General features: G+C 42.7%; 1 protein-coding gene across 2 annotated transcripts; it reads left to right on the forward strand.

The window, feature by feature from the left end:
- The first annotated feature begins 3,509 nt into the window (after positions 1 to 3,509).
- On the forward strand, positions 3,510 to 12,495 carry SDR39U1 (short chain dehydrogenase/reductase family 39U member 1). Of its 2 annotated transcripts, none has more exons than XM_072149705.1 (6): positions 3,510 to 3,726; positions 7,210 to 7,316; positions 8,686 to 8,768; positions 11,102 to 11,223; positions 11,311 to 11,466; positions 11,963 to 12,495. In XM_072149705.1, exons 1-6 carry the CDS (start codon positions 3,690 to 3,692, stop codon positions 12,379 to 12,381), a joined length of 924 nt encoding a protein of 307 aa, XP_072005806.1. In that variant the 5' UTR covers positions 3,510 to 3,689; the 3' UTR covers positions 12,382 to 12,495. The 2 variants fall into 2 exon arrangements, with proteins under 2 accessions (XP_072005806.1, XP_072005815.1); XM_072149714.1 differs by having other exon boundaries at positions 3,510 to 3,671.
- The last annotated feature ends 5,110 nt before the right edge of the window (positions 12,496 to 17,605 follow it).

Here is a 17,605-nt window from a genome sequence, read left to right on the forward strand (position 1 = left end):
TGGGGGAAGAACCAAGGTCGTCCGCCATAGTAAAGGATATTTCCACAGCTTCAGTAGTGAACTCGTTGGTGGTATAGAGGCTGACACAAAGCAGGAAGCACTTTTAAACTTCCTGCCACCTTCTAAGCCAATCAGATGGCTTAACGGTCACGTGACCCAACCCGGAAGTCGGGCGTACTGCGCATGCGCTAATCGGCCGGCGATACACGGCCGTCGCGCAGCACGCACCGGCGTTCACGGGAGGCAGTAGCTGTGGGAGGTAGCGCCCGGAAGCCGGGAGGCACCTCATCCAGGGTCCGGAAACCCATGCTCCCCTCGGCTTCAGCTCCAGGCCGCAGGAGGAGGGGAGCCAGGACACGTCCTGCAAGACGCCCAGCCAGGAAGGGAGGTACAGCCCCCGCTCGCGGCCGGTCCTGGGGGGTTTCTAATTTCATCCCCCCCCAAGGGGAGAGACGAGGTCTCGCAACCCTGACCCTTGGTAGGGACAGGAATACACTGGGGAACAGCGGCAGAGGAGGGGCCTTATAACCTTCGCAACTTCCTGTCCCTACCAAAGGTCAAGGTGCAACCTCCAGGTGCCGTCATGGGGGACGTCATGGAAAATAAAACTTTTACTTAAAGAGCGACAGCTGCAGTACACAGCCATACATGGAACTACAGCCACAGTACACATCCATACATGGAGCTACAGCCGCAGTACACAGCCATACATGGAACTACAGCCACAGTACACATTCATTCATGGAGCTACAGCCGCAGTACACAGCCATACATGGAGCTACAGTCACAGTACACAGCCATACATGAAACTACAGCCACAGTACACATGGAGCTACAGCCGCAGTACACAGCCATACATGGAGCTACAGCCGCAGTACACAGCCACACTACACAGCCATACGTGGAGCTACAGCCGCAGTACACAGCCACACATGGAGCTACAGCCGCAGTACACAGCCATACATGGAGCTACAGCCGCAGTACACAGCCATACACGGAGCTACAGCCGCCGTACACAGCCATACACGGAGCTACAGCTGCAGTACACAGCTATACATGGAGCTACAGCCGCAGTACACAGCCACACATGGAGCTACAGCCGCACTACACAGCCATACATGGAGCTACAGCCTCAGTACACAGCCATACATGGAACTACAGCCACAGTACACAGCCAGACATGGAGCTACAGCCGCAGTACACAGCCATACATGGAGCTACAGCAGCAGTACACAGCCATACATGGAGCTACAGCCACAGTACACAGCCATACATGGAGCTACAGCCACAGTACACAGCCATACATGGAGCTACAGCCGCAGCACACAGCTATACATGGAGCTACAGGCACAGTACACAGCCAAACATGGAGCTACAGCAGCAGTACACAGTCATACATGGAGATACAGCTGCAGTACACAGCCATACATGGAGCTACAGGAGCAGTACAGAGCCATACATGGAGCTACAGGAGCAGTACACAGCCATACATGGAGCTACAGCCGCAGTACACAGCTATACATGGAGCTACAGCCACAGTACACAGCCATACATGGAGCTACAGCCGCAGCACACAGCTATACATGGAGCTACAGGCACAGTACACAGCCAAACATGGAGCTACAGCAGCAGTACACAGTCATACATGGAGATACAGCTGCAGTACACAGCCATACATGGAGCTACAGGAGCAGTACAGAGCCATACATGGAGCTACAGGAGCAGTACACAGCCATACATGGAGCTACAGCCGCAGTACACAGCCATACATGGAGCTACAGTCACAGTACACTGTAATATAATAAGATGTTTTCCCAGCGATGATTGGACACAATTAGTGTGCATTCACACTGCCATTGTGGGGACACATTTTTGGGTAGGTTGCCATGACACATGCAGCAGAAGAGGGAGGAGGGACAAGGGAAGCTGGCAGAGATTTAGAGCTGCTGAGAAGCCGCCCACAATAAGGGATTGTCCATCATACCTGGCTCAGTCACGGAAACAGCAATATACTCTCTACTGAAGACTGCCCCAAGGGTCCTAACCAAGAGGAAGTGAGCAGGAACGACCAAACTAATAATAAGATAGGAACTAGGTGGAGGAGGGGGTATAGAAGAAGGCTAGCAACACAGGACTGGCTAATAACACCCCCTTAAAGTGCCAGCTGGACAGCAGCTTACATATTGTAGCAGTGAGCACCCTAATTAGGCAGTCAGAAAATACAGAATTGTTCCATCCCATTCTTCCATCCTCAGGGCGCGTTCACACGTTGCGTTTTGATTGCGTTTTGATTGCGTTTGGAACGCATATACAACAGCTGATGTGAGGTAATTTGCCTAATTACATTACCGTTTACGTGTGTAAACGCAATGTTAACGCATGCGTTAACAAAACGCATGCGTTAACGCTTTGTTAACACATGCGTTAACATCGCGTTTACGGTGCGTTTTGTTAACGCATGCGTTAACAGTGATGAAATTAGGCAAATCACCTCTCCTCAGCTGTTGTATATGCGTTTCAAACGCAATGAAAACGCAGGTCAAAACGCGCCCTCAGGCAGAAAGGGTCAATAAAAGTTACTCACCAGATTATTTAACCCAAACTGTACCATTTAACCACAAACATATTCTTAAAAAAACAAGCTCCAACCAGCTTTTCCATGGATAAATGAAAAAAAAAAAGTTGCATCTGGTAGCACAAGAAAAAGTCCCAGTGTCCTGCAGGTAAAAAAAAATAAATAAAAGAAGGGCTAAATAGACAGAAAGATTGGGGCACATTTACTAAGAATGTGGGAAACTGCACTAAAAGTGCTCTGCCCGTGTATAATGCTGGGTGCTCCAGATTCATTAAGAAATAATTTGTCGCTTCCCTGCTTTTTTCACCTTTAACATAAGGCGTGCAAAAGACTTTGCATGTTAAATGCGGCGCTCGGTCCAACTGAGCACTGGAACGCCCCCTAATTCGTGTCGCACGGAGGCTAGCGCAGCTGCGCCACAAAAGGGTCGCATGCGACATAATAGTGACGTAGACACTTCTTTAATACCTGTGCCAGCAGTTTACACCTAGAAGAACGTGCAAAGTCTGTTAGAAAACTGGCGCAAAGCCCTTAGTAAATGTGCCCCATTATTTCTTTTTAACTTGTATTTACCACTTCCAAAATACAGGGGGTTAAAACAATGCAATACTGATAATGTTTTACCACTAAGTAAACAGAAGGTGGCGTGCAAGAGCAACAGTAAGATCATACAGTCCTAACCCTGCACTAAAGCCTAAAGCCAAACCATCCATCATCAAGTGAGCACTAGAGGGCGCAACCAGGATTACACAACTACCTGTAGACGCTCTTTCTCCTTGTGTTATCTACCTCTATGGTTGGTTATTATGAAACAGAGTCACTCTCTATAGAGGGAGAGAGCAATTACAAAGATTTGGAAAAATGTGTCCCCGGTCTATCTCTGCAGCGGCCATTTTGTTGAGTACATCAATGCCCACAAAATATAGAGTATAAGGCATTCTTCTACTCTGTGGAGGAGGGGACAGAGGCATTGGTTTTCTTAGCGGCTCTTGTGATAAGAGTCAGAGTAGACGCTATGGTCTATGTTAGTGAGCAGCTCTCCTGTTCAGCCGGGACACAGCTCTGTAACTGGCTGCAGCCATGAGGGTTCTCATCGGTGAGATGAGGGGATGTAATGTACTATTCTGACACGGGCTTTACTCATGACGGACGTTAGTATTGAGTTAGTATGGATTGTATAACTTTATCAATATGTAATCAGGTCCTCCAGTGACACGAGTTTAGGGATTACCTCAGTCTAATGATTGTATACTCATTGGTCAGGCTGCACCTGTGCTGCACTACTAGTTACATCAAACATGTGTATATATATATATATATATATATATATATTATATATATATATATATTATATGAGGCTTTTTGTGCATTGAAGTGTTTCCAAGGGCAATAGGCTCAGTGGCAGTACACGGACGCCATGAAACGTTATACTTCTCTGCATGAAGCTTTAGGTCATCCATAGGGAAGTCTAAATAGGGTTTAACCTTTTCACAGCCAGAATACGGAGTCAATGTATATAGCAGTTGCTATATGTGCAGTCTGCCTCCCTATTGTACAGAGCGTGGCAGATTCATCAAGACTAGAGCGCGGTCTTCGTAAATCTGGCACATCCTACACATGAACTGAGCTAATATGCACCAAAACGATCCTTTCTGTGCACACGATTGTATTGCGGCGTAGAAGTTGTTGATTTTTTTTTTTTTTTTCTTCCGCAACATCCTGCTTAGTGGTTAACGTTACAGCCTTGCAGCGCTAGGGACCTGGGTTCATGTCCCAGGGTCAACATCTGCAAAGAGTTTTTATATTCACCTACAGCAGGAAGAAAAGTATAAATTTATAAAAAGATTGTTTGCTTGCATACATGTGGATTTTTCCACATAAAGAGCTCTGGGACAGCTTATTTCTGCGTAACAAATTGCACTGCATACTGACGGTATTTAATATTCCATGCCGTGTACTGGGAAGCGACAGTTTCTTGTGGGCTTGGATTTAACAGCTTTCACTGTGCACCCCAAATGACATGTCTACTTCATTCTTTGGGTCAGTACGATTATGGGAAAAACAAATTTGTATAAGCGTTTATAATGTTTTCATACATTTACAAAATTTAAAACCTTGTGTACAAAAATATATTTTTTTAGATTTTGCCATCTTCTGGCGCCAATAACTTTTTCATACTTTGGTGTACGGAGCTGTGGGTGGTGTAATTTTTTTGCGACTTTTGATGGCGTTTTCATTGCTATCATTTTAATGACTGTACAACCGTTTGATGGTTTATCTTTTTTTTAAAATATTTTTCAAAATGCCAAAAAAGTGCAATTTTTGACTTTGGGCGCTATTTTCGGGTTAAACGCAGTGAAAAACCATTATTATATTTTAAATGGGCATTTTCGGACACGGGGAAACCTAATGTATTTATGATTTTTACTGTTTATTAATATTTTTATCAATTCTAGGGAAAGGGAGGTGATTTGAATTTTTAGGATTTTTTAATAATTTTTTTTTTAAACTTTTTTTTTTATTTTTACAATTTTTCAGACTCCCTAGGGTAATTTAACATTAGGTCGATCCTATCATATACTGCCATACTACAATATGGGGATTTTCCTCCTCATTCATTACAATGTGCAATTAGCACATTGTAATGAATGGGTTAAAACGAGACAGCCTCTGGTCTTCTGAAGATTCAAGGCTGTCGAGGGGACGAATCACTAGCACCGATCGCGGTTTTTACCGGTAAGCCTTTTCCATGTACCGGGACCCGGCCTGTACCCGGGCTTAAATGGACTGAAAATTTATGCATTTTTGTATGTTTATTATTTACTTGGCTGGTTTTAATCTGTTTCACAGCTGCCTACACTTCTAGAAATGTAGATAAAAAGATTGAAACCAGCCAAACACATGTTAAACATAAAAAATGCATGCGTTTTCAGTCCGTTTATAAACTGTACAAGAATGCACTGTGTGATAGCACCCTGAGAGTTAAAAATGGTTTAAAGGGAAAACCTCTTTAACAAAAGATGGCATTCAAGTGCAAAACTAAGATTATATAACTTTCCTTAGATCTCTGCTTGCTGTCAGGTGACAATTCAAACAACATGGAGATTCCTATTGAAAATCAGAAAGCTGCAAGAAAGTACAGGATATATAAAAACAAAAAGTATAACTTTTATTGTGCATCATTTTTTTGCAGTTCTTCGTACCTATAGGATTACAGGCAGATTCTGTAGGTTTGTTCTTAAGTTGAATTTTTGTATGTAAGTCGGATATTTATATTTTATAATTGTAATCCCAGCCAAATTTTTTTTTAGTCTCTGTGACAATTGGAATTTTTAAAAATGTTGGATTGTCATAAGAATCAGGATTAACAAGCTCCATAGAGATTAATGGAGCAGAATGGTCATGCGCAGCCATCTGCTCCATTAATCTAATGGAGAGGCGAGGGATCGGTCGGATCTGTAGGAGTCTCGGCACGTTAGCCCCTAATTTGTGGATAGGGCCTAACTATGCTTTGTGGGAAAAACCCCTTTAAATAGGGGACTACCTGTGTGTATATATAACAATTTATGTATTTTACCAGTGTATTTGACCTGAGTAAAGTTGGCCCCCCCACCTTGTTCAAATCAAACAAAATTGGTGTCAAACGTTTGTGCTACGTTTGTGCTGGTTTGTGCAGCAGAAATTTTTGTTTGTGCCGCTATCGTTTTCGAGATTTTAATGAAAGTTTCCAGAGGTCATCAGAGGTCAACCAGCCCCCCCACATTGCCCAAATCAAACAAAACTGGTGCCGAACAATTCTGCTACGTTTGTGCTGGTTTGTGCTGTGCAAATTTTTGTTTGTGCTGCTTTTGTTTTGAATATATGAACAAAAAATGAAAGTTCAAAAGTTCAAGCAGCCCCCCCACATTAACCGAATCAAACAAAACTGGTGTCAAACGTTAGTGCTACGTTTGTGCTGGTTTGTGCAGCAAAAATTTTTGTTTGTGCTGCTATAATTTTTAAGGTATGTTCAGGTGTTTAGGATGAACTGGTAAAAAACAAACCTAGTGACACTTCCCTGGTTTGATCACCAGGGGGAGCTAGCAAACACATTGTACTTTGGAAGAAATGAACTCTGATGACCTCTGCAAAAAAGTATGAATATATTAAAAATGATAGCGGCACAAATGAAAATTTTTGCTGCACAAACGTAGCACTAACGTTTGACACCAGTTTTGTTTGATTCGGTTAATTTGTTCATATATTCAAAACAAAAGCAGCACAAACAAAAATTTGAGCAGCACAAACCAGCACAAAGGTAGCAGAATTGTTCGGTCCCAGTTTTGTTTGATTTGGGCAACGTGGGGGGGCTGGTTGACCTCTGACCTCTGGAAACTTTCATTAAAATCTTAAAAACGATAGTGGCACAAACGAAAATTTCTGCAGCACAAACCAGCACAAACGTAGCACAAACGTTTGACACCAATTTTGTTTGATTTGAACAAGGTGGGGGGGCCAACTTCACTCAGGTGTGTATTTGGTGCTGGTGAACTGTACTCCTGGAGGCTCTCCCATATCTGCTAGCTGAATATGGTGTGCTGCTATTTGTACCTCATACTGTGATACACTAGTGAAAATGTTTATTGTACTTCTAGGAGGAGGCAGTGGATTTATTGGCCAGTCATTGTCACAGTTACTGAAAAATAGAGGTCATCAGGTCACTATAATTTCCCGCCAACCAGGACAACAGAAAATCACTTGGGTAAGGAAAAGGACCAACATATTTACTCTTGTTAGTTTATAATTTGTTTACGCACTAACAATTTGGGGATTAAAGTGGTCTTGGCCATATCGGCAGTGCAGAGTCCGCTCCCATTCACTTCAAAGCTTACAGTACCCTGAAACCGCCGCAGTGGACATTGTTGTCTGCTTCTACTTCTGCGCTATGTGTAGTTGATCATACAGATGATCAAAGGTATTTTACCAAATGGACTATTTATGACATATACACCAAAAATAGAGGATAGATGCACATTCTACCTACCTATGTACCTCTGCTGACCTCCCTCCCGCAGCCTGGCAGAATGGAGTGTGCCTATAGTGATGTCTTTCACAATTGAGCCGGCTCTTAGGTGGATGGAGGATGACTCAATTATCCTCGATCCCCTATATCAGGGTGGGGGGGGGGGGTACTTGTGGCACTCGGAGTCCTCTCAGTGGGCATTCAGGCTAGAACAGCGCTCATGAGACAGGCCTTAAGAGACCCTCCTAGAATTCCTGGTAGCCCAGGACATGCCATGCTCAGCGTTATTTCAAAGTGAAGATTCCTGCTTCACCTGGGACTACAGGAAGATAGAGAACATGTGGACAGGGTCAGATTATCATTGGAGCTCTTGCTCTCAGTAATATTGGCTTCCTCAGGACCCTAAGAAGATTGTAATAAGTTACTGTTAGAATTGCTGTTTTGGCACTTTGCAATAAATAAGTGGTTTTGGGTTGCAGTTTAGCCACCAGGATCACGGCCATATATGGTTACCCTTGCACCTGCAAGGGGAATGCATGCTTCTTTTCTTTAACTGGCGTTTACTGTTTGTATTGAGATTCTCAATAATAAAGTAAATAGGGAGCAGTCCAGTAGATAACTGGCTCTTCTTAGTGAGCTGAGCCAAATGATGGAGCTAACTGAAAAGAGACGGAATGCTCATCATTTGCATCGATTCTACTCTATCAAAGCAAGGAGAAGACAAGACTATTCTTTCAGCGCTCCCATAGACTACTTTTAGCCTGGCTGTGGAAAGGGAATCGGTGGACCTCCATTCCGAAGAAAGGCTCAGGTCTTAGAGGGTGGACCCACATGTATCCTCTCTCTATGACATAAATAGTGAAGATGGGAAAATCCTTTTCAGTTCATTGGAAATCTGTAAATGTAAGATGTGAGCAGTAAGATGTATCTGATTCATTTCAAAAATTGCTAAAAGGGTGAATCACATTATTTTTAATACCTCCCTAGTTTCCATATCTTTGCTTGCTCTCTGTGAATAGAAGTAAATTAAATCCAGAGGTGCTCAGTCCTGATCATGCTTAATGGCATGATATGGTGGAAGTAATTTCTTATTGTTTTGGTCTCATAGGCAGATGTTTCCAAAAATGGTTTGCCCATTTGTGATGCAGTTGTAAACCTAGCTGGTGAAAATGTATTGAACCCCCTGAAAAGGTGAGACATAACAGTGAAATATTGTTATCGTTTATTAATTCCATTCTGATACTAGATGTAAATATGGTGAATGGGTATATGTGCTGTTATGCGCTGTATTGTGCTTTTATTTGTTGTGTTTATATCAGATTTTTATAAAAAAATTTAAATACGGTGATTATCTTGCCAAATTATTTATTTTAAGGATTTTGCCCCCATTTTCAATCTGCAGCTGTTGCTACGGTGGTACTATCTGAGTGAGACGCTATATTGTTTATTTTTATAAGGGGCATTACCATGTTAAAGAGAACCTGTCACCAAGGAATTCCCCCACAAACCATAATAAGACTTTAATTTATGTCCTCAATATGGAGGCGGGGAGCTGCACTGTACAATCTGTATACTCTTTCGGACTCTGACACTGCTAACCAGGCTGAAGAAATTCCTGAGGGTGTGATGAGGGGGAGGTGAGCTAAAAGGCTCTGCTTGTATCATTAACCACTCCTTCAGGAAGGTGGGTATAGAGAGGGAGCTGGCTGTGTGAAAAGAAATCAACTTTCCTCCTCGCTAGTCAATGAGGGGGGCTGGGTCAGCAGTGTCAGCGGCAGTGAAAAGGGTTAGCTTAATAATAATAATTCATTTATTTATATAGCACACACAGATTACGCCGCACTACACAGAGCTTGCCAGATCAGTCATCAGTCACAATCTAATCAACCTACCAGTATGTTTTGGAGTGTGGGAGGAAACTGGAGGACCAGGAAGAAACCAACACAAACACTGAGAGAACATTCAAACTTTTTAAAGATGACTGTATACTGTAGCTCTCCATTTCCATGACTAGAACAGAAGACATCAATAAAGGTTTTTTTTTTTTTTGTTTTTTTTTTTAAATGATGGCTCTAATCCCATGGATAGAGGCATCAGTGAACATCTATAAAGACAATGAAAAGGTACTCTCTTTAGTGACCAGGGCGGGTTCACTCAGTATGCTGCCCTGGGTAAAATTAACCTTTTCGCTAATATCATCCAAAATATTTTTAGAACAATTTTATCTCACGGGTCACTCAAAAGATTACAGTCCTTTTTACAAGACTATACCAAAAAATATACCAAAAATGGTTATAGAGTTATTTATTATAAAAATGTATTAAAGTTATTACCAAGAAAAAGTTATATAGATCTTAAATGTCTTAACGAACTTACTGGTCAGGCCAAAAGAGGGGGACTGGCTGATAAAAGGAGACCTGGCATCCATTGAACACCCAATGCGTTTTCCTGCACATAGTTGTCTATTAACCATGTGAGGGAAAACAACGCATGCTCAGTGAGGTGCATTGCGCCGCTGCTTGCTGCCCATATCGGCAATACAAAGCTCACTGCCCAAGCACAAAGTTTTCTTGTGCGGTGAGCCAACATTATTAGTGGGTGGGTCAGGACGGGGAGGATGTGGGAGGGGGTTTGATTGCATCATGTAGAGTGGGGCGCCGAGTCCATCTATTATGCAAACAAGACACTAGAATTTGAATGCTCAGCCCCTAGGACTTCACTGCAGATGGTGGCAGGGAGCCAGGTAAATTTGGATAATCCATATTTCGCTAACAAAGTAAGCCACACATTTCATAAAAACATTGTTGCGATCTACAGTATAGTCTCTATGGCAGTGGTGGCGAACCTATGGCACTCAGAGCCCTTTCTATGGGCACTCAGGCCATCACCTCAGGACAGAGTTCACCAAACATTGAATCCTGCAGTCCAAGGCAAATTAAGAGATGCTGCTCCCAGTGCTATTCGACACTTCGTTGGCTGTTTGGAACTGTGGGAAAAGTGAGAAGGGTTTTTACAGAACTGCATTATCTTTGGAGGTCATCATGCTGGACCCGACCATTCTTCCTTTACAGAGACACCCTGGAGAGAAGCTACAATGATAATCTGAATTTCTTTCAGATTTCCTTCTTTGAACTTGTGGCCTCAGGGGGCCGATACAATTGAAAGATATGAAAGAACAAGTAGCAATAAGTTACTGTATAAATTTCATGTTGGCACTTCACGGTAAATAAGTGGATTTCGGTTGTAGTTTGGGCACTCTGTCTCTAAAAGGTTCACCATCACTGGTCTATGGAAACCTGTCACCAGTGAAAAATACCCCTCTGGGGGGTTCCCTCTAAGCTCTGATTTTAAATAAATATGGATATGAAAGTGCCAGCGAACTGTGAAAATATGGAAGATGAGAATAGGCGTCAACTAGTGTCCCTTAAAGGACACTAGGAAAAGTAAAGGTAACATTTGGATAAAGAATAGAGATTATTGCAGACATTGGTTGTCTAATGGGACATATTTGTATTTTATCCTAGATGGACTGAGCAATTCAAGCAGGAGGTTACTGCAAGCAGGATTGAAACTACACGCACTATTACCCAAGCTATAAGGCACTCTTCAAGCCCCCCACATACTTGGGTTGTAGTAACCGGAGTAGGTGAGCTGTGATAAGGTAACACAATAAACATTCTCTGCAGAAACCTATCACACTTACTTCCTATTTATCCCATTTGCCCCTCCTAAGGATATTATCCACCCAGTCAGACCCAGCAATATACTGAAGACAGCCTTGGTGGTAATTCAGATTTTTTGTCCCGCCTTGTGAGAGACTGGGAAAGTGCAGCGGAGCTGCCTGATACTAAGGGAAAGACTGCAACTCGACTGGTAAAAGTACGAACAGGTAGGTCCATTATGTAAGACAAATATTATGGGGGAGATTTATCACTGCTTCTATGGCATAGAAGCAGTGAAATAATTACAAATTCTTGCGCATTAAATGTGTGATTAAAATGGCGAATACACCACCTCATGCCATGTGCGTGTATAGGGGGCCTAGAGGGGCACGCTGGCTGGTGGAGAGGGAAGACACAGGGCGTTCCTGCCCGTGCCTGCGATCTTTCAAAAAATTAACAAACTTTTGTTTGTTGTTTTTTATGCAAAACTATGGCAGGTCGAACCTAAGCCTCTTGATGTATCTGGCGCAACAAAGTGGGTGTGGTCGCTATCACTGCAGGAGCACCGGCATATGATTAATCTCTCTGAATGAATGTCTGTACTTTTTTTAATGAAACCATACAGAGTATCTTGTAGCCTCAGTAGTTTGGGTGCTGGATATGTTTTGCGTACTGCCTGTGAAATGGTTCTTAACATGATTCACTCTTTCCCCTGTCTACTAGGTGTTGTATTGGGTCGAAATGGTGGTGCTCTTCCGACAATGCTATGGCCTTTCTGGTTCTGTCTTGGTGGTGTACTTGGTTCTGGGAAGCAGCCATTTCCTTGGATTCACATAGAAGACCTATGCAGACTTTTATGTCACACCATTGAGCAGGAAGGAAAAGTTAGCGGTATCCTGAATGCAGTATCGCCCTCTGCAGTTACAGATACCAATGCATCCTTCACAGGTGCCTTAAGCAAGGCAATGGGACGCCCAGCCTTACTATTCACTCCAGCCTTTGCTGTCCAAATGCTGTTTGGGAGTGATAGAGCACCAATGCTGCTTGAGGGTCAGCGAGTAATCCCACAACGGACTCTGCAAAGTGGATTCTCCTTTCTATATCCAAACCTAGACTCGGCCCTTAATCAACTTTTGCGTTAAAAATCAATCAATAAAGTGTACACCTTAAGCTGTTATTTTACCTTGCTCTACATATTTAACAAGTCTCTATTGCATTTACTATACAGTTTATTAAAGTGTTTTGTTCTGCAGCTATAGTTGCTGTACAGGTCGTGTCTAGTGCCAGAGGAAGTGATGATAATTGAGGTTCAATATAACACCTGGGGCCTCACTATGACAAAATGTACACACAAGACAAAAATCTACTAATCCTACAGCTGAAGCACTAGGGCTGCAATGTAATATTGTTTAACTTCAAGAGGCTACACTATGGTACCAGCTGTAAAAAAAAAATACTATCCCAGAAATTGTAAATACCACAGTGAAGCGCAGTGGCAACCCTGTCCTACAAAAGCTTCAAAGGTATCACGGGAAAATGGCCTGCACCTATTGAAGCATCTGACATCACTAAAAACTCGGCCTCTTTCTGTGGTGTACCTTTTTAATCTTTAATCTATTCCCCACACCATGACACCAGCAGCCTGAACCGTTGATACAAGGCAGGATGGATCCATGCTTTCATGTTGTTGACGCCAAATTCTGACCCTACCATCCAAATGTCGCAGCAGAAATCGAGACTCATCAGACCAGGCAACGTTTTTCCAATCTTCTACTGTCCAATTTCGACGAGCTTGTGCAAATTGTAGCCTCAGTTTCCGGTTCGTAGCTGAAAGGAGTGGCATTCGGTGTGGTCTTCTGCTGCTGTAGCCCATCTGCCTCAAAGTTTGACGTACTGTGCGTTCAGAGATGCTCTTCTGCCTACCTTGGTTGTAGCGGGTGGCGATTTGAGTCACTGTTGCCTTTCTATCAGCTCAAACCAGTCTGCCCATTCTCCTCTGACTTCTGGCATCAACAAGGCATTTCCGCCCACAGAACTGCCGCTCACTGGATGTTTTTTCTTTTTCGGACCATTCTCTGTAAACCCTAGAGATGGTTGTGTGTGAAAATCCCAGTAGATCAGCAGTTTCTGAAATACTCAGACCAGCCCTTCTGGCACCAACAACCATGCCACGTTCAAAGGCACTCAAATCACCTTTCTTCCCCATACTGATGCTCGGTTTGAACTGCAGGAGATTGTCTTGACCATGTCTACATGCCTAAATGCACTGAGTTGCCGCCATGTGATTGGCTGATTAGAAATTAAGTGTTAACGAGCAGTTGGACAGGTGTACCTAATAAAGTGGCTGGTGAGTGTACATGGAGCTGTTGGAAATTGCCAAACGCCGCGCTCACAGATCTCTTTCAGCTCCATAAGGATTAATGGAGCAGAACGGTCATGCACGGCCGTCTGCTCCACTTCTCTGATGGAGCAACAAGGGGTCCGACGGGTGTGTGGGACCCCTCGTTTTTGTGATCTGTGGGGGTCTCATCACTGAAACCCCCACCGATCAGCAAGTTATGACCTATCCAGAGGATAGGGCCTAACGTATGTTCATGGGAAAACCCCTTTAAGCTCTGTATACTTTGGATTTGTATCAATCCTATCATAGGATGCCATTCTTGTTGTCATAACAGGAAAAGGGTGGCATTAAAGAAGTTTTGTCTTTTTATTGCATACATCAATACCTGCTATAACTAAGGGGTTTTTTTCCTAATGGCATTTAAATGAGTAAAGTAAAAGCTGCTGCTGGATTCTGTTCAAGTGTATGGAGTCTATCCTGTGCAATCCTTGCATTGGGAGAGGATAAAGGAAAGCTGGGCTTCTTTCACTGTGGCATTTATGCATTCATTATCAGTTTATCCCTTTCCTCACCACTGCTGTACTACCCTGTTTCCCCGAAAAAGACAGTGTCCTATATTAAATTTTGCTACTAAAGAATTGCCCAGGTCTTGTTTTAAGGGGATGCCTTATTTTTCGATGTACAGGAATTTATAAAATCCACATTTATTAATATACTGTAGTCATTACATCACAAACCTCAGCATAACCAGACAAACTCTGAATTCCATCAAGAATTTCTTGTGACTCTACTTACAGGAACAACAATCTATGCTACATTTGCCGGTCCCAGTATTTTTAGGCAGTTGTATCATCACCTTCTGGAATCTCCTCATAAATCCCCAAACCCTGAATTTCATGCTAAATTTCTTGTGATTCCAGTCCCAAGAGTGTGTTGATCATGCGATGCAATGTGTCTCTAAGGTCTATTCTGCAGGCATATCCCTCATCCCCCTCCCTTTTGGATAAGACATCCTCTGCTCTGCACTGTGGCAGAGAGGCGGGAACGAGAGAGAAGCCAGCAGACAAGAACTGAGAGAAATTATGCCAGCGCCGGATGTGATGTTAAAGGGAACCTGTCACAAGGGACCTAATTTTCACTAAAGACAAGTTAAAGAATCTTATTACACCTGCAGTGCAAATATTTTTTTTCTGCCTTTTCTAAGCATTTGCATTACAATATAATTGTGTGTTATAACTTACTCTTGCACCCTGACAAAATCCTGTGGTAGTCACAGGGGCTGCACTTTGTCAAAAAAACAACATGTGCCTTGTCTGTGTTACTCACTCCTCAGAGCTTGGCCCCCACCTTTGTGCTTCTGTATAGCTCCAGCTCCTTTTCAGAGGTCACAGCCTGGTGAGATGACATCAGTGGGGGAGGCACAAGCTGCATAAGAGCACAAAGATGGAGGCAGCCTGCAGCTCAGACAAGTCACATGTTGAAATGCATCCAAACCAAAGCCCAACCCCTGTGACTACCCCAGGATTTTCTCAGGATGCAAGAGTAAGTTATAACACACAATTATATTGTAATGCAAATACGTTGAAAAGGCAGAGGCATTTTTGCACTGCAGGTGTCATGGGCTTTTACAATTTGTCTTTAGTGAAAATGAGGTCCCTGGTGACAGGTTACCTTTAAAGGAACACATGGACCGGAAGTGGGGCATGCTGAGAGAAGGAGACTGTCTGGAAGACTAAAGGTCTTGCTGGGCGGTAAGTTTAAAAAGTGAGTATATCCATCTTGAGCTGAGGTCTCTTGTCTCATTCCCTTGCTGGAACCTGTGTGTGGTCTATGTGTGTGAACTACAGATGGACCTGGATGTGCTCTGTCCCACTATCTGTGAGGGCCCAAGTTATGATGGTGGATCTGTGTTTTTTTATATAGCCAGGGCATCCTGCTGTCTAGGAATAGTGTACAGGTGCCAGATTATCTAAAATGGTTCAGCTACTTTAATTGATTTGGGCACTTTTAAAAAAAATTTCAAAAAAGGTACTCCCTATAACAGTGATGGTGAACCATTTAGAAACCGGGTGCCCAAACTACAACCAAAACCCATTTATTGCAATGTGCCAGCACGGCAATTTAAGTAGTTATTTATTGCTACCTGTTCTACCACAACTTTCAATCATATTGGCCTCTTGAGGACCACAAAACAGTTGAAAGAAAAAGGGCAAATTTTGACTAATGTTGTAGGATCTGGCTATCGTCCCCCTGTACAGGAAGAAATGTGTGCTTTAAAATAGTACTGAGAGCATCATTTCTTGAGTCTCCTGGGACTGCAGGATGATTCTTTGAGTTCTATGTCGAGTGCTATGTTGATGGCTTGGGTGCCCAAAAAGAGGGCTTCGAGTGCTACTCCCCTATAATGTTCTTCAGGAGACTAGTAGAGAAAAAGAAAAGAGCAGATTCAGCAGATGTAATATCTGCAGTCCCAATTTGCATGTTTCTGATTTTAAAAAAATACGCTTGTAAAGATTGGCCATCTAAGATCATAAGGGAAGAAAAAAATTACCTTTTCTGTAGGACCTGAGACCTCTGGTTAGATAAGGAAACCATTCCATGGGCTGCACACAATACAGTGGGCAAACAGCAGCGTTTTCTGTAATTGTTACTATAGTTTTGGCACAGCTGTTTGGCCCGCAGAGGGAAAGTCCTTGTTTTATATTTCTATGCTCAAACATGGGCCAGAGCCCGTAATCAGGGCAGGGTTCGGCTCTTGTATTTTTAAAAAAAAAAAACCTAGAATTTTGTAACCAGGTTCAAAGGTAGACTGATAATAAATACTTAAATACTTTTCCTCAGATTGGTTAGATCACCTCCTTGGGGTATGTTCACACGTTCAGTGTTTTATTGTGCAGACCTGTAGTGAAGTACTCGGTGATATGTGCTCACCCATTTTGATCCATATCTGCTTATGCCATCAATAAATGAAAAACTGAACGCACTCTGAAAGTGGTCAGAGATGCACTAAATATTGAGTAAGTAATTGTCCATACTTGATGAGCTTTTTGGTAGATTAAGTTCTTACTAAAAGTCTTACAGGTCGCAGCAATTGCCTAAGGAGATGATTTGGAATTTCTTCAGGTGGGACGCCATGGTAACCAGGAATTAAAACTTGCCGGTAAGTCCTTCATAACTGCCTATAATTATTCCTACCTTTTTTTTTTTTTTTTTTAGTATTGTTAAAGTTATTTAAGTTTTTTTTCTCCTTGTATGTAAAAGTTACTTAAAGAAAAATTTACCACATGGATGAAAGACTGTATGCAAATGAGGGGCTCTAGGCTCCTTTAACACCTACAGAGCCTGTAGCCCTTCAGGCTCATTTGCATATAACCCTTGATCCTGCTGGTAGATGCCCTTTTAAAGAAGCTTGGAAAGTCCTTCAGTAGTGGTTATTTGATAGTCGCTGTTGGGAGGGGCTTTTAACCCCTTTCTCTTCTGGTCCCTACAGGGAAATGGGACATTCCCATTTTTAGCAAACTGTGTGGGCAAAAGTTAGTTTAGTGCTATGGGAACCTGTCATTTAGTTTATTCGTGAAAATCGGGTCACAGCTTCCCAGAAACAAGAGGTACACATTACCCAAAAATATTTTTTCACTGGAAGGGTTATTCTTCACAAAGTTGTCTCCTAGCACACATATACAAGGCCTCATTCCTAAATAATTGGTTTAGACTGAACGTGCACCTGTTTTAAAGGATGATAAAATTGGCAGTGCACAAGTTTGACCTTCACCCTAAGTTAAAACTTTTAATCCTGGGACAACTTTACAGATGCTCAATTACAAGTTGCTTGTTTGCTAGCACCAGTTTAAAGAAAATCTACCATCACCGGTGTGTTTTTCATCTGGATCTGCTTATCTCGCATTCTGGAATGGCCTGAATTTGATAAAAAAAATGTTAAATATAATCATTTGAACGAATGTGCAGTAGTCTCTTTGCACAGCCGTTTGTACAAAGAAGATACTACTCTGCATGTGCGGGTGAAG

Source organism: Engystomops pustulosus, chromosome 1 (assembly GCF_040894005.1).
Source record: "Engystomops pustulosus chromosome 1, aEngPut4.maternal, whole genome shotgun sequence".
NCBI lineage: Eukaryota > Metazoa > Chordata > Amphibia > Anura > Leptodactylidae > Engystomops > Engystomops pustulosus.

Bases quoted from the DNA above. Each gene is read 5' to 3' on its own strand.
- SDR39U1 (XM_072149705.1), top strand. From the start codon at position 3,690: ATGTACTATTCTGACACGGGCTTTACTCATGACGGAC. The intron at 8,769-11,101 runs GTGAGACATAAC...ATTTTATCCTAG, and splicing joins GTATTGAACCCCCTGAAAAG to ATGGACTGAGCAATTCAAGC. The intron at 11,224-11,310 runs GTGAGCTGTGAT...GCCCCTCCTAAG, and splicing joins GGTTGTAGTAACCGGAGTAG to GATATTATCCACCCAGTCAG.